This window comes from Cavia porcellus, unplaced genomic scaffold (genome assembly GCF_034190915.1).
Source record: "Cavia porcellus strain 051 isolate PalLab524CR breed Dunkin Hartley unplaced genomic scaffold, mCavPor4.1 scaffold_12, whole genome shotgun sequence".
Taxonomy (NCBI): Eukaryota; Metazoa; Chordata; class Mammalia; order Rodentia; family Caviidae; genus Cavia; species Cavia porcellus.
In genome coordinates, this window is record NW_026947495.1 from 23,846,280 (window position 1) to 23,867,679 (window position 21,400).

Sequence of the window (21,400 nt, forward strand, 5' to 3'; positions counted from 1 at the left end):
ATCCAGAGTGCACTGAATGGTTATCTAATAAGAACTCTGGAAAGTGGCTGATAGCAGATATACTGGAGAAGAACATCAGAATTAGATGTTCCATAAACCACAGTGAGTTCATCATTTTCTCCCTAATATCACCTTACTTGGTACCAGGACATAAAAACTCAGAAGCATACACTATGTATAGGCTGGCCAGCTCCAGAAGCTGCTCTTCATATCCCAGAGAGAAGGAAAGAAACTCTTAAAGGATTAGAGAATGTGAGGACATAAAATGGCTAGTTTTTCTATTATCCCTTCCCTCCTTCCTTAGCCCCAGAGGATTTGGCACTGAGGATGGCAGCAGCAGGAGGTCACTCCTATAGTGGAATGATTATCTAAACCTCTGAAGTCCAGTGGAGCTGTGATCATAAGATTGCTAGGCAAACTCAAACAGCAACAGCTCTGTCTCCCTTTTTATCTTCGGACTGCTCAATTCGAGACATAGATGCAGGCATGGGAGATAAGCAGCAAGAAAGGGAGACCAAATTTTTACATGGAACAGCAGGAAAGGAGGCTCCAGGAAGGTACAAAAAATGTCAGGCATCATAGAGAAAAGGAAAAGCCAAGGGACACTCCCATAACATTGCAATGAAGCACTATACTTAAAGGAACAAATCTGATTTTAAACAGTGCACACAGCTATTAGAACTGAGCTATAAAGACCTGATTCACAGTCTTAGACTTGCCTGTAGGCGGTGTACGTATAGCACAAATTCCAACAGGACTGTATCATGAAAAATGCCAGTCCATACAAATACACAAACTCAATATTCTCTTTTGGAATCAAAGAAGAATCTCATAATAATAAAAATGGTCAGGACACAACACAAAATTACATTTGAAGAGCTCAATTCCCAGATAAAACACAATAAGTGGACACCAATAATTTCATGCCATAGATGAAGGAATATTTAAATGTAAAACACTTTAGAAAATAACTATTGTTTTAAAAAGAAGAGCAAATTACTGAAATAAGTAGAAGAAATGTCTCAAGAAATAAGAGATACACAGAAGCAAACAATAATAAACAGGGATGGGGGTTTAGCTTAACAGCATAAGCACCTGCCTGGCAAGTGCAAGGTCATCAGTTCGAATCCCAGTTCCAAAAACAAACAAACAAAACCCCTGAGAAACAAAAACACTCAAATAAAATATTCCCTGGATTGACTGGTGTAATGCAGATGAACAAAATAAACATGAAAAAAATCAATAGAAATTATGCATTCTATTCAAAATAAATGGAAAGAGACTCAATTACCAAGAGAATACTAAAAGTTCTACCATTCATCCTATCAAAAGTCTTAGAAAGATAAAGGGAAAAAGTATGGTGCAAATATACATGTATTCAAAGAAATAATTTGGTGAAAGACAAATGCTCTGATTCAAGAAGATTACTAGTCCCAAACAGGACAATTTCAAACAAATCTATACCCAAGCACAAGATAACCACACTAAGAAGACAGTCAAAATAGTAATAAGCCTAGCTATAGAAAGAAGTTGAGGGACAAATTCTAATGAATGTAGCTTTCTCACTAGAAATCATGAAAGCCACAAGGAAATGGAATGTTTTGGAAGTTTTGTAGGGAAATGTCAATACACAATTAGGGGGAAAAAAACTTGACACATGTTTCATTTCAGCAGGATCAAAGAGGAGAAAATAATTGAGAGAAAATTTTTAAATATGATGTACAAAAGCTCTACAATAATTACAAAATACTGCTGAGAGTCATTAAGGAAAATTTAAATAAAGGTTTACATTACCTTTGTGGATTAAGATTCAGTGCTTCAAGATGTCACTATTATTCAAATTGACCTAAAACAACTTCACTATTATAAAGGATATCCTAGGAGTCATTTTTAGGAAACTGATGAGCTGAATCAGTTTATTTTTATTTTAAAGAGAATAAAAACCAAGAAAAATAAAATAGAATATAACCAATCAAAACAAAATAATGAAAGTGAGACAAGATTTTAAAACAAGATAATAGGAAATCAACCATTGCTACCGTGCCTCTTTTGTTTTTATAAAAGCTGCCTATGACATCAGACATCATAAAATCAAATAAATCAAAACAAAATAAAGCCAATCAAAGCAAAACAATGAAAATGATAGAGGACTTCAAAACAAGGCAATAGGAAATCAACAATGGCTACCATAATATATTTTGTTATCTTCAAAATAGCTCCCCATGCTATCAGACATGATGAAATCCAACGAAAAAAATAGAATAAAATCTAATAAAACAAAACAATGAAAACAATACAGAACTTCAAAACAAGCTAATAGTAAATTAACAATGGCTATCACCTTTCCTTTTTAGACATTTCTTCCCCTTTCATTTTCACTATAGGTGAAATTGTACATTTTGGATCCCACTAATTCCTTCAGTTTTTTACGTTAGAGAGGACTGATGTGAATTCCAACCATTTCACCCAGGAGATGATCTCGAGTTGCATCTATTTACCTACAAAAGCCTTGAGAGTATCCTTCTTAATAGTTGAGTAACATTCCAAGTATAAAAATGTCGTATCTTCCTTATCCACTCTGTAGTTGATGGGCAAGCTACCCCTGCTTTTTAGTGGTTCCCTACCACATGGAGCATTGTTTTCTCTCCTTTTACTTACAATCTATGAATTTCTTTTCAAGTTAAATCTGTTTCTTATATATAGTGTATTGATGGATATTTTTTTCTTGATCCATTCTGCGTGTTTTCTTTAATTGATGAACTGAGGTCTCCATTAATGGTCACAATCAACATGCACTGGGTTATCTCTTCTACGTTATTTTTCTGCCATTGGCTCCCTACTTTTCAACTCCATTAAATTACCTTTCTAGCTCAGGGATCCCCCTACTGCTATTCCTGGAACTATGATCATCTTTATCTGTCTATAAAATATCCTTTGTTGCTTGTTGTAGGGTAGGTTTGGTGGTCATGAATTCCTTCAGTTGTTCTTTGTCATGGAAGTATTACATTTCTCTATTAATTTTGAAAGAAAGTTTGAAAGAAAGGTATATCAAACTGGGTTGGAAGTTATTTTCTCTCAGGACTTGAAATGGTTTACTCTAAGCTCTTCTTGATTTGATGGTATATATTCAGAAGTCTGTTGTAATTCTGATGGGTTTTCCTTTATAAGTGATCTGTTTATTTTCTCTAACAGCTTTTAATATTCTGTTCATGTGCTGAATTTCTGAGATCTTGATTTTTATATGTCTGGTGCAAATTTATTTTGGTTATTGCTAACTGGAGATCTATATGCCTCACATACTTGTATGTCAGATCCTTCCCCATGCTTTGGGTGTTTTCTGGCTTTACTTCTGTAAATAGTCTTTTTATGTCATTTTTGTTGACTATTGCTTTTTTGTTGACACCCATAAGCTTAAATTATTTTTCTCTATGTCATCTTGCAGCCATTGAATTGCTGTTTCTTGGTTCCTTGTCATTTTTTAAGAGATCTTTCCTTTTGCAATCACACCTGGAATTCTACCTTCATAGTCTGAAAGCCTATCTTCGGTTTCTTTCAAGCAGTTTTTCCAGCTTTCAGTGGAGCTTTTAATTTCCTAGATATCTCTTTGAATTTGCTTCACGCATTCCAGTTCTTCCCTATCTTATTCATTCAAGATTTCACTCATTTTCCTACACTTCTTGTTTATCTATGTCATCTTTAGATACATTCAGCAATTGTTTATTATGTTTGTCATTTCTTCCTTTACCTGAGATATTATTCTTGATCTGATTTCTTTTACAGCCCCATGAAGTTATTTTTTTTTTACTTCAATTGCCATTATTCCAGAAATTTCAGGTATGTGAATACTGATTTCTTCCATGTCCATGTGTCCTGGACTTGTTCTGCACGGGCTGGAAGTCAGTGATTGCCTTTTTCTCCTTTGTCTTGACATTTTCCTGGGTTCCTCCAGATTAGCTGGTTGCTAAGTGCTTTCCACACTGATTGCCCATTTGCAATATAAGGAAATAGGCCAGGCACCTGGGTTTCTCTGAATCCAGGTTCCTAAGAAGGTAGTGGGGTACCCAGCTGGCTTCTCAAAATTTACACAGCTACACCTTGGTGGCTTCCCCAATGGCCCGCAGGCATGTGCGGGCAGGGGTGGCTGCTGCTTCTCCTGGAGCTGGCTGCCAGCTGAATAAAATATTGATGTGAAATATAAAAGGGTTTAGAATAATGAAAATATCTTGGAAAATAATGAGGTTGAAAGATTTATACTACCTTATCTTAAATATTACAAAATTACCATAATCATACAGCTATTTGCAAATAATAGAGAAATAAATACAAAGAATATAAGCCAATGTTCAGACACAGCATTGTACATATTAGAGGCAATTGCTTTTCAAGAAAGGCTCTAAGATGGTTCAATAAAGGAAGATTATTTTTAAAATGGACAAAAGCACATGTAGGTATTGGTATCTGTCAAGATGAAATTCAATGCCTAATACCTATACCAAACAGTTATTTGGTATACCAATGCCCAGGCATGCCATAGGCAAAAATTAGCCATTAGTGATCATGGACCTATATGTACAACCCAAAACTACAAAGTAGTTACAGAAAAATAGAAAATGATAATTTTATTAACATAAGGTTGGTGAACATTCTTAAAATGCAGAAACCACTAGTTGTAAGAGAAAAAGTAATAAATAGAATTTCAATACTACAATGCTTCAAGTTATCAAAATATACAAACATAAAAATGAATAGGCAGACCAACAAATGAAAAAACTTTTGAAACAAATTTTAATACATCACTTATCCTTAAAAACACACAAAAAACCCATGCATCCAAACAATGAAAATCAGTCACTGCCCACAAAAAAAGCAGAATAATTTAACATATGTAAATGGAAAATAAATGCATGAAAAATGCTCAACATTTCTTATCATTAAGGAACTGTAAAATAAACCACAATGACAACATTACATATCATCTACAATGACTATAAAAATAAAGACTGACAATTTCAAGTGTTGGGAAGGGGTCAATTAATAAAATTTCATATACTGCTGGTGGACATGTAAAACAAAAGGCTACTTTGGAAGAGCTTTCCTTTTAAATACATACTTTTCAAAGGTCCAACAATTCCACTCTTAGGCATTTATCAAAGAAAAACTAAACATGCCCCCAATAATGACTTGCATATGAACCTTCACAGAAGTTCAATTCATAATAGACAGAAACTAGAAACTACTGAAATTTAGATCAACAGCAAGATAGATAAAGCATGTTTACAAAATAAAATACTACTCAGCAATTTAAGAAATGAACTAACACATATAATGATGTCTATAAATTTTAGCATCATTATGATTTCCAGAAGAACTAAGACACAGAAGAGCACATATGCTAGATTTCACTTATATGAAAGTGAAGAACAAGCAAAAGTAATTACATGGACTTAACCAAATTCTCATTTAAAACACAGTTTGCTTTTTTTCTCCAGGAAATTAACAAGCTGATGCTAAAATTTATATGAAAATGCAAAAGGCTTAGTATGGTCAAAAGAATCTTGAAAAAAAGGTTGGAAGATGTATTTTTCTATTTCAAGACTTTCTAAATAGTAGTGCTTGTGTTATTTGATCACTACATTTATGATGATGGTGTGCTAAATAGCACTAATGGTACAGATATAAACGTAAACAAACTTTCACATTCATGTTAACAGGTTTTCAACAAGGGCACCAATATAATTCAATGAGAAAAAAACAGTCTTTTCAACACATGAGATAGGACAAGTGGATAACTACATGCAAAAAATGAGAATATACTTCTTTACCAGGTCATACTGAAGAGCACAAAGTGAGCCACAGGTCTAAATATAAGGAATAAAACTACAAAAGTCTTACATGAAAGCCTTCATGGTCATGAGTTAGGTAGGTGACCCCTTCTTAAATAAAATATCAAAAAGTAAAAATAGAAAAAAAAAAAAAAAAAAAAAAACGATTGGAAGGCAGAACCTGCTAGTTATCAGCTTGGTAGGGAAGAAGCTGCTTGCTCTACCCAGGCTCACAGTCCAGCAGCCATCGGAAGCCAGTGCCCACCAGTGAGCAGCTAGCTCTGCACAGTGCACCCAGTGGCTACCATTGGATACCTGCAGCTGGCCTCACTGCCTGGAGAACCCAGGAGAACCAGTCATGCTCCGGAGAAATTGTAGCCAATGTGAGAAGTGTCTGGCACCCCATTACCTGCTTGTTTGGAAGAACCCAAGAAAATGTCAAGATGAAGAAGCAAAAGGCAGTCTCTAGACACCAACCCAAACAGAAGCAAGTCCAGGAGATGAAAACATGGAAGATAATGGGAATCATACACCTGAAATTTCTGAAGTAGTGGCAACTGAAGTAAAGAGACAACTTCATGAGGCTATAAAAGAATTAGAACCTGTCTCAGGAAAAAGAAGAAATGAAAAACATAATAAAAGAATTGCTAAGAATCTCTAAAGAAGACATAAATTAAAAAGAAAAACAGAGAAGCATAGGAAAATGAGGGAAACCTTGAATGAACAATATATGAGAGCGTTAAAATGCATGATACAGACTCAAAGAGATAACCAGAAAATTTAACTCTATCGAAAGCTGGTAAAACCACTTGAAAGAAACTAAAGATAGACTTTCAGACCTTGCAGACAGATGTATATCTTATGATCATGAAAGATCTCTTAAAAATAACAAGGAACCAGGAAATAACAATTCAACAACTACAAGATGATGCAAAGCAAAATAATTTAAAAATAATAGATGTCAGTGAAAAACAGGGGCTAACACAAATGATGTTAAAATTCTATTTACAGAAGTAACAGCAGAAAACTTCCCAAACATGGGAAAAGGATGCAATACACAGATAAATGAGGCATATAGAACTCCAGCTAGCCATAACCAAAATAAATCTACACACAGACATACAGTAATCAAGATTCCAAAAATGAAACAAGAACAGAATAATAAAAGCTGTCAGAGGAAAAAATCAAGATCACCTATAAAAAGAAATCCATCAGAATCACAATAGATTTCTCAGCACAAACCATCAAGTCAAGAAGAGCTAGGAGTGAAACATTTCAAATCCTGAAAGAAAATAACTTCCAACCCAGATTAACATACCCTGCAAAACTATCTTTCAAAGTTAATGGAGAAACAAGATACTTCTATGACAAGAACAGCTAAAGGAATTCATAACCACAAAACCACTGCTACAAAGAATACTGAAGGATATTCTAAAGAGAGATTAAAAAAAAAAAAAAAAAGATCATGGTTCCAGCAACAGCAGCAGAGGGGTATCACCAAGCAGGGCAGACAACTGAATGGAGGAGAAAAGTAGGCAGCCAATGGTGGGATAGTAGCATGGCAGGGACAAACCAGTGCATGTTGGCCATAACCTTTAATTTAGAAACACAAGCAGAGTGGATCAGGAGATAAAATCCATCAATATACTATATTCAAGAAACACATTTAACTCAAAAAGAAATTCTTAGACTAAAAGTCAAAGGAGAGAAAACAATGCTCTATGTGACAGGGAATTAGAAAAAAGTAGGGGTAGCTTGCCCATCAACTGAAGAATGGATAAGAAAGATATAGCATTTCTATACAATTAAAAGCTATCCAGCTATGAAGTAAGATGACCTTGAAGCTCTTGTAGGTAAATAGATACACCTTAAGATCATGCTCATGGGTAAAATGGTTCAAGAGTCCCATTGGTGAACATCCTGTTGTCTCCCTAGTATAAAAATCTAAAGGAATTAGTGGCATCCAAAATGCACAAGAGATGCTGTAAAGGTGAAATGAGGGAGATGTCTAGAGAGGGAAGGCAGTAGCCCTTGTTAATCTAGAACCTGTTATTGAAAATCTGCATTGTTTTCACTGTTCTGTTCAGCTTGGTTTTATTTTGTTTTGTTTTATTTGATTTTTTCATATTTGCTTGCATGAACAGCTATTTTAAAATTAACAAAATATATTATAATAGCCATTATTGATTTCCTATTATCTTGTTTCAACGTCTTGTATTGTTTTGTTTTCTTTTTATTGATTTTGTTTTGTTTGATTTTATTATGTCTGATGGCAAAGCAGCTCCTTGAAGATAACAAGATGCATTATGGTAGCACTGTTGTATTCCTGTTGTCTTGTTTTAAAGTCCTGTGGTGCTTTCATTGTTTTGTTTTGATTGGCTTTATTCTGTTCTGTTTGATTTGATTTGATTATGCCTGATGGTATGTGCAATTAGTTTAAAGATAACAAAAGGCATTACGCTAGCCATTATTGATTTTCTTTTATCTTGTTCTGAAGCTTTGTATCACATTCATTGTTTCATTTTGGCTATTCTGTTTTGATTGATTTTATTATGTCTGATGGTATAAACAAGATACATTATGGTAGCTACTGTTGTATTCTTGTTGTCATGTTTTGAAGTCCTGCATTGGTTTCATTGTTTTGTTTTGATTGGTTTTACTCTGTTCTATTTTGTTTGATTTTATTGTGCATGCTGGGATAGGAAGTTATTTTGAAGATAGCAAAAGGCATCACGGTAACCATCATTGGTTTCCTTTTATCTTGTTTTGAAGCCTTGTAACAGGTTCATTAATCTGTTTTGTTGTCGTTTTATGCTCTTAAAAATAAAAAAACAATACTGAATTCTTCAAAAGTAAGAAATTTTAGTGTGTTAAATCAAGAAACTGAAAAGAAAACCTATAGTACAAGAGCGAATATTTAGAAATTATGTGTCGAGCAAAGGATTAATATTTTTACAGAACTGTAAAAGAACTTCAAGCAGTCTTACTTGTAAATAACCAGAGTGGAAACAATCCATGTATCTGACAAAAGAAACATGGACAAACAAATTGTGGTATAGTCACACAATGAAATACTGTTCAGTTACTTAAAACAACTACTGAAATGTAACACATGGATGAGTTTCAGAAACATTATGCTAAAGCACAGCAGCCAGACACAAAAGAATATACACTGTTTGATAACATTTTTATATTGTTCATGATTTAGTTTATATCATAAAAGAACTAATACATATACTATATAAAGTATGTCAATGTTTATCTAGACATGGTAACACACACCAGGAATATCAGCATTCTGGAAGGCTGAAACAAAAGGATTATGTGTTTAGCCCAGCCTTGGAAACTTAAGTGATTTAGCAAGGACTTGTCTCAAAAATAAATAAATAAATACACAATAAATAAATAAGGCTTGATGTGGTAGCTTCACGTGTAGGTCCTGAGTTCAGTACCTAGTACAACAAAAATAAATATAGCAATGTTTGATTATAAACTGGTGGGGTGTGTGAATTAAAAGGGTAAATAAGGCAATTCCTGTGCTGATAAAAATCTATGTTTTAGAGTGCTGCTTTCATAAGTAGATCAAAGATCAAATGACACAAAACTTGTGCACCGTAAGAAGTGTATGAAAACTTTGCTTCAGATTTTTAAAGGACAACAATAAAACAGAAAAAAATCTGAACCATGTAGCATAATGTCTGTGATTCCAGTATCTCACTTAGAAGAAGAGGCAGATATTTACTGAATATAACTGGGGTGATCAAAGGGTTCTCTGCAGAGAGGAGTGCTACACAGTACAAATTCCAGTTCTGAATATCACATGTCTCTTGGAAACGATCCTAGGGAAACCTAAAGGCTCCACACTGATTCAACTTGTCTAACATAATTTATAGTTGGACTCTCTCAACTACTTAATTCACAGCATTATTCTGAGAATACCTATGACAATTCTTAGAATTTTCTCTGTTTTAGTAAAGGATGCTTATTAACTTGTTTTATGCATACTTTTGTTCAACAGAAGTTATTGGGTTTTTTTAATAATTTCTAGTCTCCATCTTTTACTTGCAGCATTCATGCATAGACATGTCTTTATGATACTTAGATCACAAATATAACATACTAAATATTTCTTCTTGATAAGGTAATATTTTGTTATCACTTTTATCTAGAGTTCCTCCCAAAGCCTCATCAGCTCATAGGTGGGGCTTTTTGCAGGTGACTGGATGTAGGGTGTAGGCTTACTAAATTAGTTCACTGATTGGTTTAGCATAGTTCTCAATGGGTGGCACCAACCAACAGGCTTATATTCTGAAAGGAATAAAGGGAAACATGGAAAGCCTGCTTCGTTGCCTCTGGCCTGCCCTGTCATTAGCAGTTTCTCTTCTGTGATGCCCCTCTGCCATGTTACCTTTCCCTGAAGCCAGTTTACTGTGGGCTGAAACCTCTACATACTGTGAGCTAAAACAAACCTTTGCTCCTTTTGTGGGTGTCAGTTATTTTGTCCCAGCAATGAAAAAGTAATTCTTCTAATTTCTTCCATTTTTTTGATGATGGTATTACTAATTGTTTTTATTTCAACATTTCTATCTAGAATCACTTAAAATTGTGAATGATAAAATATTTTTAAATGAGCCAAGCGTGGTAACTCACACCTGTAATTTCAGCACTCGGCAGGCTGAGGAAGATCACTGTGAGTTCAAGGCCAGCCTGGGCTACAAAATAGGTTCAAGGCCAGTCTAAACTGCACAGTGAGATCCTGTCTCAAAAAGAAGAAGAAAAAAAGAAATATTTTCAGAAGAAAATATTTCTAAAAATCAGGTATCACCTCATTGTAATTTAAACATATTTTCAAAAATATTGATAGCTATATCATTTAGATAATTAGATGGATATAATGTGAAACATTCCCTCATGTGGTATCCATTATCCTAAATTTCATGTGTGTAACATTACCATATATTTAAAAATGTTTGAAGCATTTTTGACATTTGTCCATGTGGGCACATGCAGATCTAGTCTATTTTATCTGCACCCATATATTTCACTGTTTGAAGCAATAACGTTAGCCCTCTGTTCGCTTACCGGGTCTTAAGAATTTTTGACATTTTCATTAAGAGAAATAGTGCCAAAGTGTGTACCTTTACATAACTTGCTTTGCAAAAATGCTATAGTGTTTTAGCACAGACAAAAAAGTGAAGTTACCATATCATAGACTATGATTTAGCTTTAATTTACAAGGTAACACAAAATAGATCATCTAAACAGTTGTACCAGCTATTTTCACATCAATAAGAATTTCAATTTTCCATATCTTTGCCCACTAGAGTTCTGATTTCTAAACAAGGGATGATCTCCAAGTATTATTTTATTATCTGCATTTTTCTGTATAAGAAATTTTCAGTGTTTATTGATCATGATACCCTCCTATCAGTTTGTCTTGCTTTTTCACTCTATTCATATTATATTTCAAGTAAAAGATTTCCTATGTATTCAGATTTATCACATCTTCCTATTTATGGACTATGCACTTTGTAGCTTTTAAATAAAATCTTTTCTTATTTCAGTATTAGGACAGTCACCTACCCTGACTTCTAAAATCTCAAAGTTTTGCTTTTAATTTTTGAGTTTGTGATTTGTACAAAATTTGAACTCTGGACCTCATACTTACCAATTAGGTGCTTATGCCACTGAGCTAAATCCCCAGCCCCAAGAGATAGCCTTTTCAACTCCGCAGAGCTTACCACCATCTTTCTTTTACTTTGCTCCTTAAAGTGCTTATATTTTGAGTCTGTCATATTAAAGAAACTATGTGATACTTAACCTTTCACTTATTTCACTTAGTATTTTGGTCTTAAGATCAGTCAGCTGTCCTATAATGACTCAAATTTATCATTTTTATGGCTGATATATATATATATATATATAATTTTTATATTATTACATATTTAATTTTATATATAATACTTAATTTTCTATAGTCACTCATGTTGATGGGCTTCTAATGATCAGCTATTATGATTGGTACTGCTATATACATGGCTATGCATTTAATATCACATCATTGTAATGTGATGACTAATTCTTTCTAGGAAGACAGACAAGGAAAAGCTAGGTCAAATGGTATTTCTAGTTTTAGTTTAAGGAATCTCCATGCTGACCTCTGTAATGCTTATACTAGTTTACATTCCTACCAACAATGTAGAACCATTCCTTTATGTTCACATTTTCACCAGCATTTTTTGTTTACTGCATCCTTGATAATACCTATTCTTACTGTGTAAGGTAGAATCTCAATGTTCTTCTGGTTTGCATTTCTCTAATTAGCAAAAATGCTGAACATTTTTTCATGTATTTATTGGTCATTTGTGTTTCTTCTTCTCATTTAAACTGCCCATATTTTGATTGAGTCTTTTATTTGTGGAGAATTTTTTAATTCTATATTCTAAAGTTTTTAAGTCTATATTAGTTCTCTGTCAAAGGAGCAGCTAACAATGTTTTTCCCTTCTGTGGATTGTCTCTTCTCTCTGTTGGTTGTTTCCTTTGCTGTGCAGAAACTCTGTAAATTGATATAATACCATTTGTTGATTCTTTGTATTATACCTTGTGCAACTGGCATTCTGTACTTGACGTCTTTGCCTGTCCCTATGTCTTTGTGAGCTTTGCCAATTTTCCTTCCATAGGTTCAGTGTTTTTCTGTTTATGTCAAGGTCTTTGATTATTTTGTTTCATTTAAGTAGAGAGTGAGCAATATGGATTTAGATTTATTATTCTGCACATGGCTAACAAGTTTGAAAACTGTGATGGTTTAAAGACAAAATATAGTAGACTGAGCCAGTAATATGAATCACAAGATGAAATAATCTTCCAATATGAAGACAAAAATTCTTAAGGCATTTGTGAAGAATAATGAAAAGGAACTATGAAAAACAGCAGCAAGAATTATTTCTCAGAAGAAAGAATTAAGAAAACAAATATAAAAGATTCAATATGCTGAAAGACAACGTTCTAATATAGAGACCTAAAGTAATAAGAAAAAAAGCAGACAGAACTAATACAAACAACAGAGTCAAGATAACATTGCTAACCACTAGTTGAGATAGATTTTGAAACTAGACCTGTTTCCTCTGAAAAGTCCTGTTCTAATCCCACACCTGTACATATTCTATTAGCCATTAAAAAGAAATTTCTCTGCTTGCAATCTGGAAGTCTGAATTGGATCTATATTGGAAAATGGGGTATTAGTAGAAAAGCTGGTGACATTACTAATAAAGTCTAGAGTTTAGTTAAAATACCTATTAAATAGATTAACATATTATATATAATATATAAGCCTATTAACTCTAGACTTAACAAGAAATGGCACCAATCTCTTAGTTTTAACAATTACATCAGTTATGTAAGATGTCAATGTTAAGTAAATCTAAGTGAAGGGCAGACAGGTGTGCAATGTTTTTATTAATTGAAAATATTTCAAACAGCTTAGTAAAAAATAAATCTCTCACATGGTGTCTTGTATAGGCTTAAAAGTTTGCATAAATTTTTAAGTGAAGAGATTTACCACGTAAAACCAAATTTTTAAAAGGGTCTACTTTGCTTTGAAGACATTAAGGCATATTATTAATGATTTTTTAAAAACAAAAGTCTACCTTGGTTTAGTTATAAGAGCTTTTTAAAAGCCTTCTTACAGTTTCTCTCATACGATTTTTCCTTACATATGAATAAACACACACCAAGACACTCTAAGCAGTAATTTTTAAAGCTCAAGGCAATCTGGTGAGATAAACTGTTCTCCACTTCTGGTAGAGACGTAACAGAACTTCTGTGAAAAACTTGTCACAGCAAGAATTAAATTTATAGAATTAATACAACTACCTGATTTTAGGAGATGTCAGATACTGGAAGAGTAAGGACTTCAAATAAATGAATTCTAGGAGGGGAAAGCTGAAGCATATAATTAAGCCGACACTCAAAGAAATTCGACTATGCAAGGAACGAAGGAGAAAATACAAGAAAAGAAGAGAAAAAATATGAGAGTCAGGGATTATAGTGTCTCCAAGGATCAGAGGTGTGATAGATGATGGAATAGGGAAAGATGAAGAGTACTAAACCAGATCAAGGCAATGCCTCGCTCACAGCTGCAATGGTGGTGCCCATCACCGACGTGTGGGCCACAGATCCAGGGAAGCCTTGATGGTCTGTTTGCCTCAGCTGCCATGCTCCTGACTTCTCCCCACTCTTACCTGCCTCTTACACTCTCTCCAGTCAGCCCCGTTCCTAAACATTTTCTCAGCCATTTTCCTACCCTTCTATTTGCCAACTTTCATGTGGAGAATGCTGCTCCTTCAGAAAGCCCTGGAAAATTCCACCTTCTGCAAGTTTTACTCAACATTAACTTACAGGTGATTTATTACTATGTACTTTTTAATTAAAATAATGATCCCCAAGAGCTCACAATCCCCTCTGCGCTGTTTTCTCACAGTTGCTTCTACTGTCAAACTGTTCTATGGAATGTCAGTCGCCCTAGTCACAAGACTACAAGCACACAGTTTTGCCTCTTTTGTTCATTGTTTTCCTTGTGCCTAGAAGAGTGCTAAGCACATAGTAAGTTGCTCTCCAAAATTTGTCAAATTAATCTATACAAAAATGTGATTTTTCAGTACCATTAGTAACATTTACAGTGATAAAATACTGGTTACTTTTCCAAAGCCATTTTGTTGTTTAATAATAAGTCAACTTTTTGCTTGTTTTCTGGGTATTTTCTACACTGAATAATTACTTCCATCCTGTTTCAATGTGGGAATATTGTTTTTAAAAAACTTCACCATTATCTACCTAGAATTATTTCAAGTCAGGCATACTCAATGTCAGTGTTAAAAACAACCAAAGTGCTTTCTTCCGAGGCCTTTTCTTATGAGCCTCAATAACATTTAGTTCTTGCCAGAAAAAAGTGAGGCATCCTAAAAACTACATGAGCAAATATTCCAGTAGCACAATCACTAAGAAACTGACATCATAAAATTCCAACATCATTTTCAAGAAGAAAAAATTAAGATCTAGAAAAGTTAAGTCACTTTCCCACAGTCAGTTAAGGATCACTGATGAAATGCTGAATGGGAACTCATCCTTTAAAGAAGAATCAGGAGTTACAGACTGGCCCACCCTTTCCACATCTCTTTATGCAGTGAGAAGTCCAGATTGGAAATGCTCAGTTCATCATTTGGAAAAACAAACAAATAAAACCCTTTATTTTCTCCAACTTGTTTTCATCTCATTTCTCATTGATCAAGGATGTTTACAAATGGTAGCTTCAGTTCTTTCTACATTCAAGATTCTCTGCATTATGATCACGAGAAAAAGAAAGCATACAATCACTTTACCTAAGCCTGTTCATCAGCCCACTGTGCCTCACAGCCCCACTCAGCATTTGGACTTTACATTCCCTGATGAGAATAGTGTAAGGGCAGCATATTCTACAATGTCTTACTTTTTTTTTTTTTTCCAGTGGGTGAGTTGTCAATCAACTAACTCTCAAGAAATCAAATGGAATCAGCTTTCAAGAGCTAAAAGTATGTCATTTTTTTTTTAAAGCACTGAAGTCTGCTGAAAAACTACATAAATGCCATTGTTTTAAGTAAGGGGAATATAAGGCTGGAGCTGTATTTTCTTCTCAAAGATATGGACAGTAGTTTATCTGCACGCATGTATCCCATGGATATCCAGACAGTCACCTCCAATGTTACAGTGACACACAGGAAGATATTTTGGCAAAGACAGTCTATAAAATGAAGTTGCTTTAAACCAAAACAACCATATTGATTTTTAGTACAATTTGAAATGCAAGAAAGCATCAGTTTTCTAAACGGCACAACACTGAAAAGGAAAGGGATAAACCGCAAACAGTGGAGAGAAAGAAAAGAATAAAAGACAATTGCATTACCAAACATCTTGGTGTTCTTCTATGTTAGGTCTGCAGAACTCAGAGGGTTGAATTATGCTGAACTACCCTAATCTAAAATTCTACGATTGTTCCTTTATGCACTTTATGCTCGCAGCTGGAACCCTGGGCATCTTATAGATCGTTCTGAAATAAAGCCTTTGAATATCTGAACACTGTTTCCAAAACCCAAGTAGTTTTTTTCCCCAAATAATGCATCTCTCTTTCCTTGAAAATTGCAAAGCCATCTAAACTGTACTATTAAATATATCATTCACCAAAATATCATTAAATTTACCACACACACATATTTTCCTTAGATATTCTTCGTGGAAGCAAATAACTTTCAACCTGAGATCTCTCAAGAGAGGCTCAGAAGGAGGACCGAGCAGCAGGACTTACCACTGCCCTCTCACTTGTTCTTTGGGCAACTTCTCGCTGCAGTCGGGCCACAGCCAACTTCTCCCTGGAGAAACAAAAGCACGTGATTAGTGGACCATTCCCAGGACAGAAGTGACACCACATGACTGTGAAACATTCTTCTGTGGTCTCTAGAGGAACTCCTGTCACTTAGCTCACTTCCTCCACGATGCTTCCCATAAATATTTAAAGTAACTGATCAGTAGTGCATTGTTTTCCTCTAGCGTCATGAAAGAATTTTTTTTTGGCCTTGGATTTTATAGTAGCCAAATAAAATGTTGATGCTCAGGAAAAGCTTTGCCGGGAGTCCATTAAGACACATCATTTATGACAAATTTTCTCTGGCTGAAATAATTCAGTTGTACTTTCTCTATCAACTTTGCTTATATATTTTTAATAATCTTCATTTGTTTTACAGGTATTTACTAATGTAGAATTTTAAAAAACAAAGCATACAGTCATATCATTCTTAATAATGGAAAATCATCTATAGGCTTGCTACATAATCCTTACACTGCTGGACATTTTACCTATTCTCATATAAGCCTGACACTATCCTATGTTTTATTAACCCATTTCTGTAGAGAAAGTGGAAATTAGAGCTGCTAAGTAAAAAAGCCAGTGGACATATAATAGTTTTAGGATTAAGTTTCTGATGTCCTTACTTCAAAGCCTAAATAAAAATTCTGTGTATTATTTTTCAGGATCTAGGAAATAGTAAAAAAGGACTTAAAAATCAGATTAGTTTAGAATTCTGTATTTAACAATAGGGTTCATTTTATATTTCTTAAAAATGTAATTCTGATTTCACTTACAGTATATTGAATCTTCACCAAAATTAAGAATACTTTTGTACAGTGATAGACAGTTTTCATTTTAGACAGTTTTAAGTTTTTTTTAAAAAATAGATGATAGATAACATATAGTACATGACCTCTTACAGTGATCCCCAAATCTTAGTTTTAGTAAGATATCCCATGAACAACTTCTCTCACTGTCAAGATATGAAACTGAGTGATACTGCATCCAATTGTCTGCCCTCTGCACAGAATTAGTTTATATGCTAACATAGAGGAAACTGTTCTATTCCAAAACGAGTGAGAGGATTTCTTCTATTTAACTGACAGGTCTTTGAAACACCTCTGACTGCCAAACACAGACTATGCTTTCAGTTGGTAAAGGCTGAACAACATTCTAGCGGGAAAAGCTTTCCCTGAATAAAAGCCTCAAGACATGCCTGGACAATGGGAAACTAGAATGAGGACCTGTTCCAGAGAACAAGTTTGGGGATTTGAAACCACACCTGTGCACTGCATGTCCCTGTGAAAGGGAACAACAAGCTGACAGGAAGAACCATTGAGAGAAGTAAATCACATGCCTATCTTTAAGGTAACAAGGCAGAGAGTCCATGGGTCGTCTAACTCAAGTCCCATAAGAATATGTAAGAAACAGAGTTGAAAGAGATGAATATGACTGATATTATTTTTCACATGAAAATTAAATGCAACCATTCATTGCCTTTCTCCCCAGAAACCATTGAAATTGTTATGAAGTTGTAACAATGGAGTCACTTAGGAAGTGAAAGAAAACAGGAGAATATATTCTGTATCATATGTATTATCTTTCTTCTCACCAAGACACAATACCCAATAACCAGTCCCTCAGTTAGAGGAGGAGATGTTCAATTAGCGCAGTTTGAGTCCATGATCAGCTGGCTCTGAGGCAGATACATCATGACAGAAATGAAAAGGGAAAAGAACAAGAGTAGAAAGGGTAGGGGTCAGACACAGATTCCAAGGTCACCTCTGCATGACCCCCCCCCCACACACACACCTACAAGTGTGCTCCACTAACCCATAGAGTGGATGCCAAAGCAAATCAAATTGATACTCCACTCCTATCGCCCTAACCTCCACACTCTGTAAAACAGCAATTCTATTCCGAACCACAAACCTGACAGATATATAAATATGTCACCACCAAAAAACACAGACTAGGATGTTCATACAAACACTGTTTGTAACACCAAAATGCACATAGTGGTTAGCAATAGGATAGACAATTAAACTTCAGCAGTCATACCTGGTCTGGTACATACACTGTATAGTCCACAGTCAATCAAAGCAACACACAGAGCTGGGCATGGTGGCATACAACTATAACCACAGCACTATGGAAAGCTGAGGCAGAAGGATTCCAAGTTCAAGCTTAGCCTGCACAACTTAGAGAACTTGTCTTAAAAAAACAAAACAAGGGCCAAGGATTTAGCTCAGCAATATAAGAACCTGGCTGGCAAGTACATAGTTGCAAGTTTGTTCTCTGGTAGCACCCAAACAACAAATAATAATAATAATAATTAACAAAAACAAAAAAAGGTTGGGAGCATAGCTCAGGGAGAAGACAAGAAGTTCATATCACATTACTATACTTTTGATTTATATAAAAACTAAAGCTTCTAGTGTGATGAGGAAAAACATGAAAATCAAAATGGAAGAGGTAAAACTGCCTATTCAGAGATGACAATTTTCTAAATAAAAATGTTAAGTAACTTTAAAAACAACTGTACAATTAATAGGTTGATTTAGCAGTCACATCACAGAAGCCATCTCCATAACGTATATGAAAATCAAATGCGTATTTTTGCACTAGCACAAATGAACTGGAAAATGAAATTTAAAAATATTGATTGATGACAGTGTCAAAATCCAAATATTTAAGGAATAAACTAAACAAAAACAACCTGCAAGACTATTACACTGTAAGTTACAGAACACTGCTCAAGTGGCTAAATGAAGACAAATAAGGAGAGACATATGCCACATTCAGGGTTTGAGGGCTTAATATTATTACATTTTCAAACTCAACTGTAAATTTTTTTTCACTAGGTAATATCCCTCCACCTAAGCAAACAAAGAGAAAGTCACTACTGGAAACAATCAATTCCACAAAGAAGAAAAGAAAAAGGAATTCACTTTTTTTTTTCTTTTGATAAAGAAAAGTCCTTGCACAACATCTAGGTAAGAATCCAAACAACAACAAAACCTTACTGTAGTGAGACTGTTTGCAATCCCAAAGGATGATTCTGTGTAAAGAATCAAAGCCAAACCAAAGAAACTATCTCTGGGTTTGTGAATACCAAGAAAAGTTTTGAGTTCTACGACAAAGTTTATAAAGCATCAGAAATTGCAATATAAAATGTAGGACAATGACAGAAAGTGAAAAAATATTAATTCTAGGAAAAAGCAAAGCTATTTTATGTATACAGTGCTAGAATCCAAATCCAGCCATGAATGGCATTTGTTTTCTCATTTTAATTAAATCACATTTTAAAATTTAGAATGGGAAACATGGAGAAATAAGTGACACAGGAACACTAAATCTGATCTTGCATAGTAGGGCAACAATATATAATTTCTAACAGTAACCAATGTAGAAATAGGAGTACAACATTACATAAATAAAAGGATGGAAACTCAGGAAACAGCCCAAAACAGTGGAAAACATTTGCGTCAGGGTGATAAAAGCTGAAAGTAGAGAGGAAGCACTATACCTCTTACAATCTTAACACTTCATGTAATTTCCTAATTATGTCTGTGTGTTACCCATTATAAACATCTCAGAAATTATGTTTTTAAAACAAGTGTCGTGGGCTGGGAGTGTAGGTCAGTGGTAGAATGATTGTCTAGGATGTTCAAGTCCCCGCACAGCAAAAATAAACAACTGATCAGTTCACTTTAACCTTTATAAAAATACTATCATAATGTATTATAAGAAAGGACAGATTTTTCACAAACTGGAGATCCAGTGTCAAGTAATTATCATGATCCTGAGAAGAACTTGTTGAAAAATTTTAGTTAATAAAGAAAAAGATCTAAAAGTCCATGTAGAAATGTTTTAAAGTCCATACTACAAACACTTTAACATTTTAGAGATAAATATATTTTATACATTTTAAAATGAATTGCAACGTACACAGAAAAAAATTAAAATCATAAAAGTGCATTTTTTACATTGTAAAATGAATTGCAACATACACAGAAAAAAAATTAAAATCTTAAAATCTTTCCTATGGAAAGAGAGAGAAAAGAGATAGAAATAAGAATTGAAAAGAAAACAGGCCTTTACTGAGGGTATTGGATGGCTGCTGAAGAGACGCAGGCAGCTTAAGAAACTTCAGGAAAAAACCGCGGGCATTTTATTTGGAATTAAACAGGGGTGGAGCTAAAGGGGCGGGAGGAATGACGTATTAACAGCTGATAGGAGGATTCTTTTACCCATGCGCGAAAAGCAGAAGGCTTGACTTGTGGGTTTGTGAAAAGAACACAAGGGGGCGCTGCCCAGTGCCAAAGGGAGCTCCTACAAAAGGAAAAACTTATCACTAAAAACACACATACACAATGATTTCCACAAGTCAACTTTCGGGAGAGGAGGCACACAAGCTTTTTCAAATTCATTCTGAAAGTATAAGAAGCACAACTTTCATAGAGTACTAGATAAATAACTTAATAAATCTCAACAAAATAAATCCTTTTTTTAACGCTCTGAGTGAGGGAATAATAAAACAGTAGTTCTCAAAAATTTGGGTCATGGGATCTCTGTACACCAAAAAAACTGAAGACCTCAAGAGCTTTTGTTTTTATGAGATACACCTCTCGATATTCACCCTACGAAGGTGAAAATTAGTATTTAAGAAAATTCTCAGTTAATTAAAATATAATAAACCCATATTTGTTAGCCATATTAGCAAAACAGATTTATGGGAAAAAAAAACCTATATTGCAAAAAAGCAAATTCCATAAAAATGACAAAAAGTGCTTTAGAATTCCACACAAATCTTTAATGTCCATAGATTCTCACATTTGCTTCGACATACAATCTGCTATAATAGCATGTCATGTAGCTCCTAGAAAACCAGACATGAAAGAAAGTGAGTTTAAAAAGATAAGTATCTTAGTTATTGTGAAAAAAAGGTTTGACCTTGCAAATATGTTGAAAGTCTTCTGGCCACCAAAGGTCCCAGGACACCATGGGAACATCAACTAGAAGACAGATATAAAACTAGGAATAGAAGAATATTCCGGAAATTGCCTTGGGTCATCATTCTTGATTGCTAAATCCTCAGAGGAAATTTTAATATATATGCTAATGACATGTTAATTTTTCTCAAGACTGGTTTAACATAATAAAGACACTTCTAGGAACAGAGCAAGAGTTTATCTTATCA

The 21,400-nt window shown here is 34.4% G+C and overlaps 1 protein-coding gene across 9 annotated transcripts in view; it reads right to left on the bottom strand.

Annotated features, from left to right (window-relative positions):
• The window catches only part of Nckap5 (NCK associated protein 5), a 949,190-nt gene that overhangs the window by 501,568 nt on the left and 426,222 nt on the right, over nucleotides 1-21,400 (bottom strand). For all 9 annotated transcript variants that reach the window (XM_063259587.1, XM_023561118.2, XM_063259589.1 and 6 more), the window contains one exon: nucleotides 16,159-16,222. In XM_063259587.1, coding sequence (XP_063115657.1) covers nucleotides 16,159-16,222 — 64 coding nt within the window. The remainder of the gene's footprint in view (nucleotides 1-16,158; nucleotides 16,223-21,400) is intronic.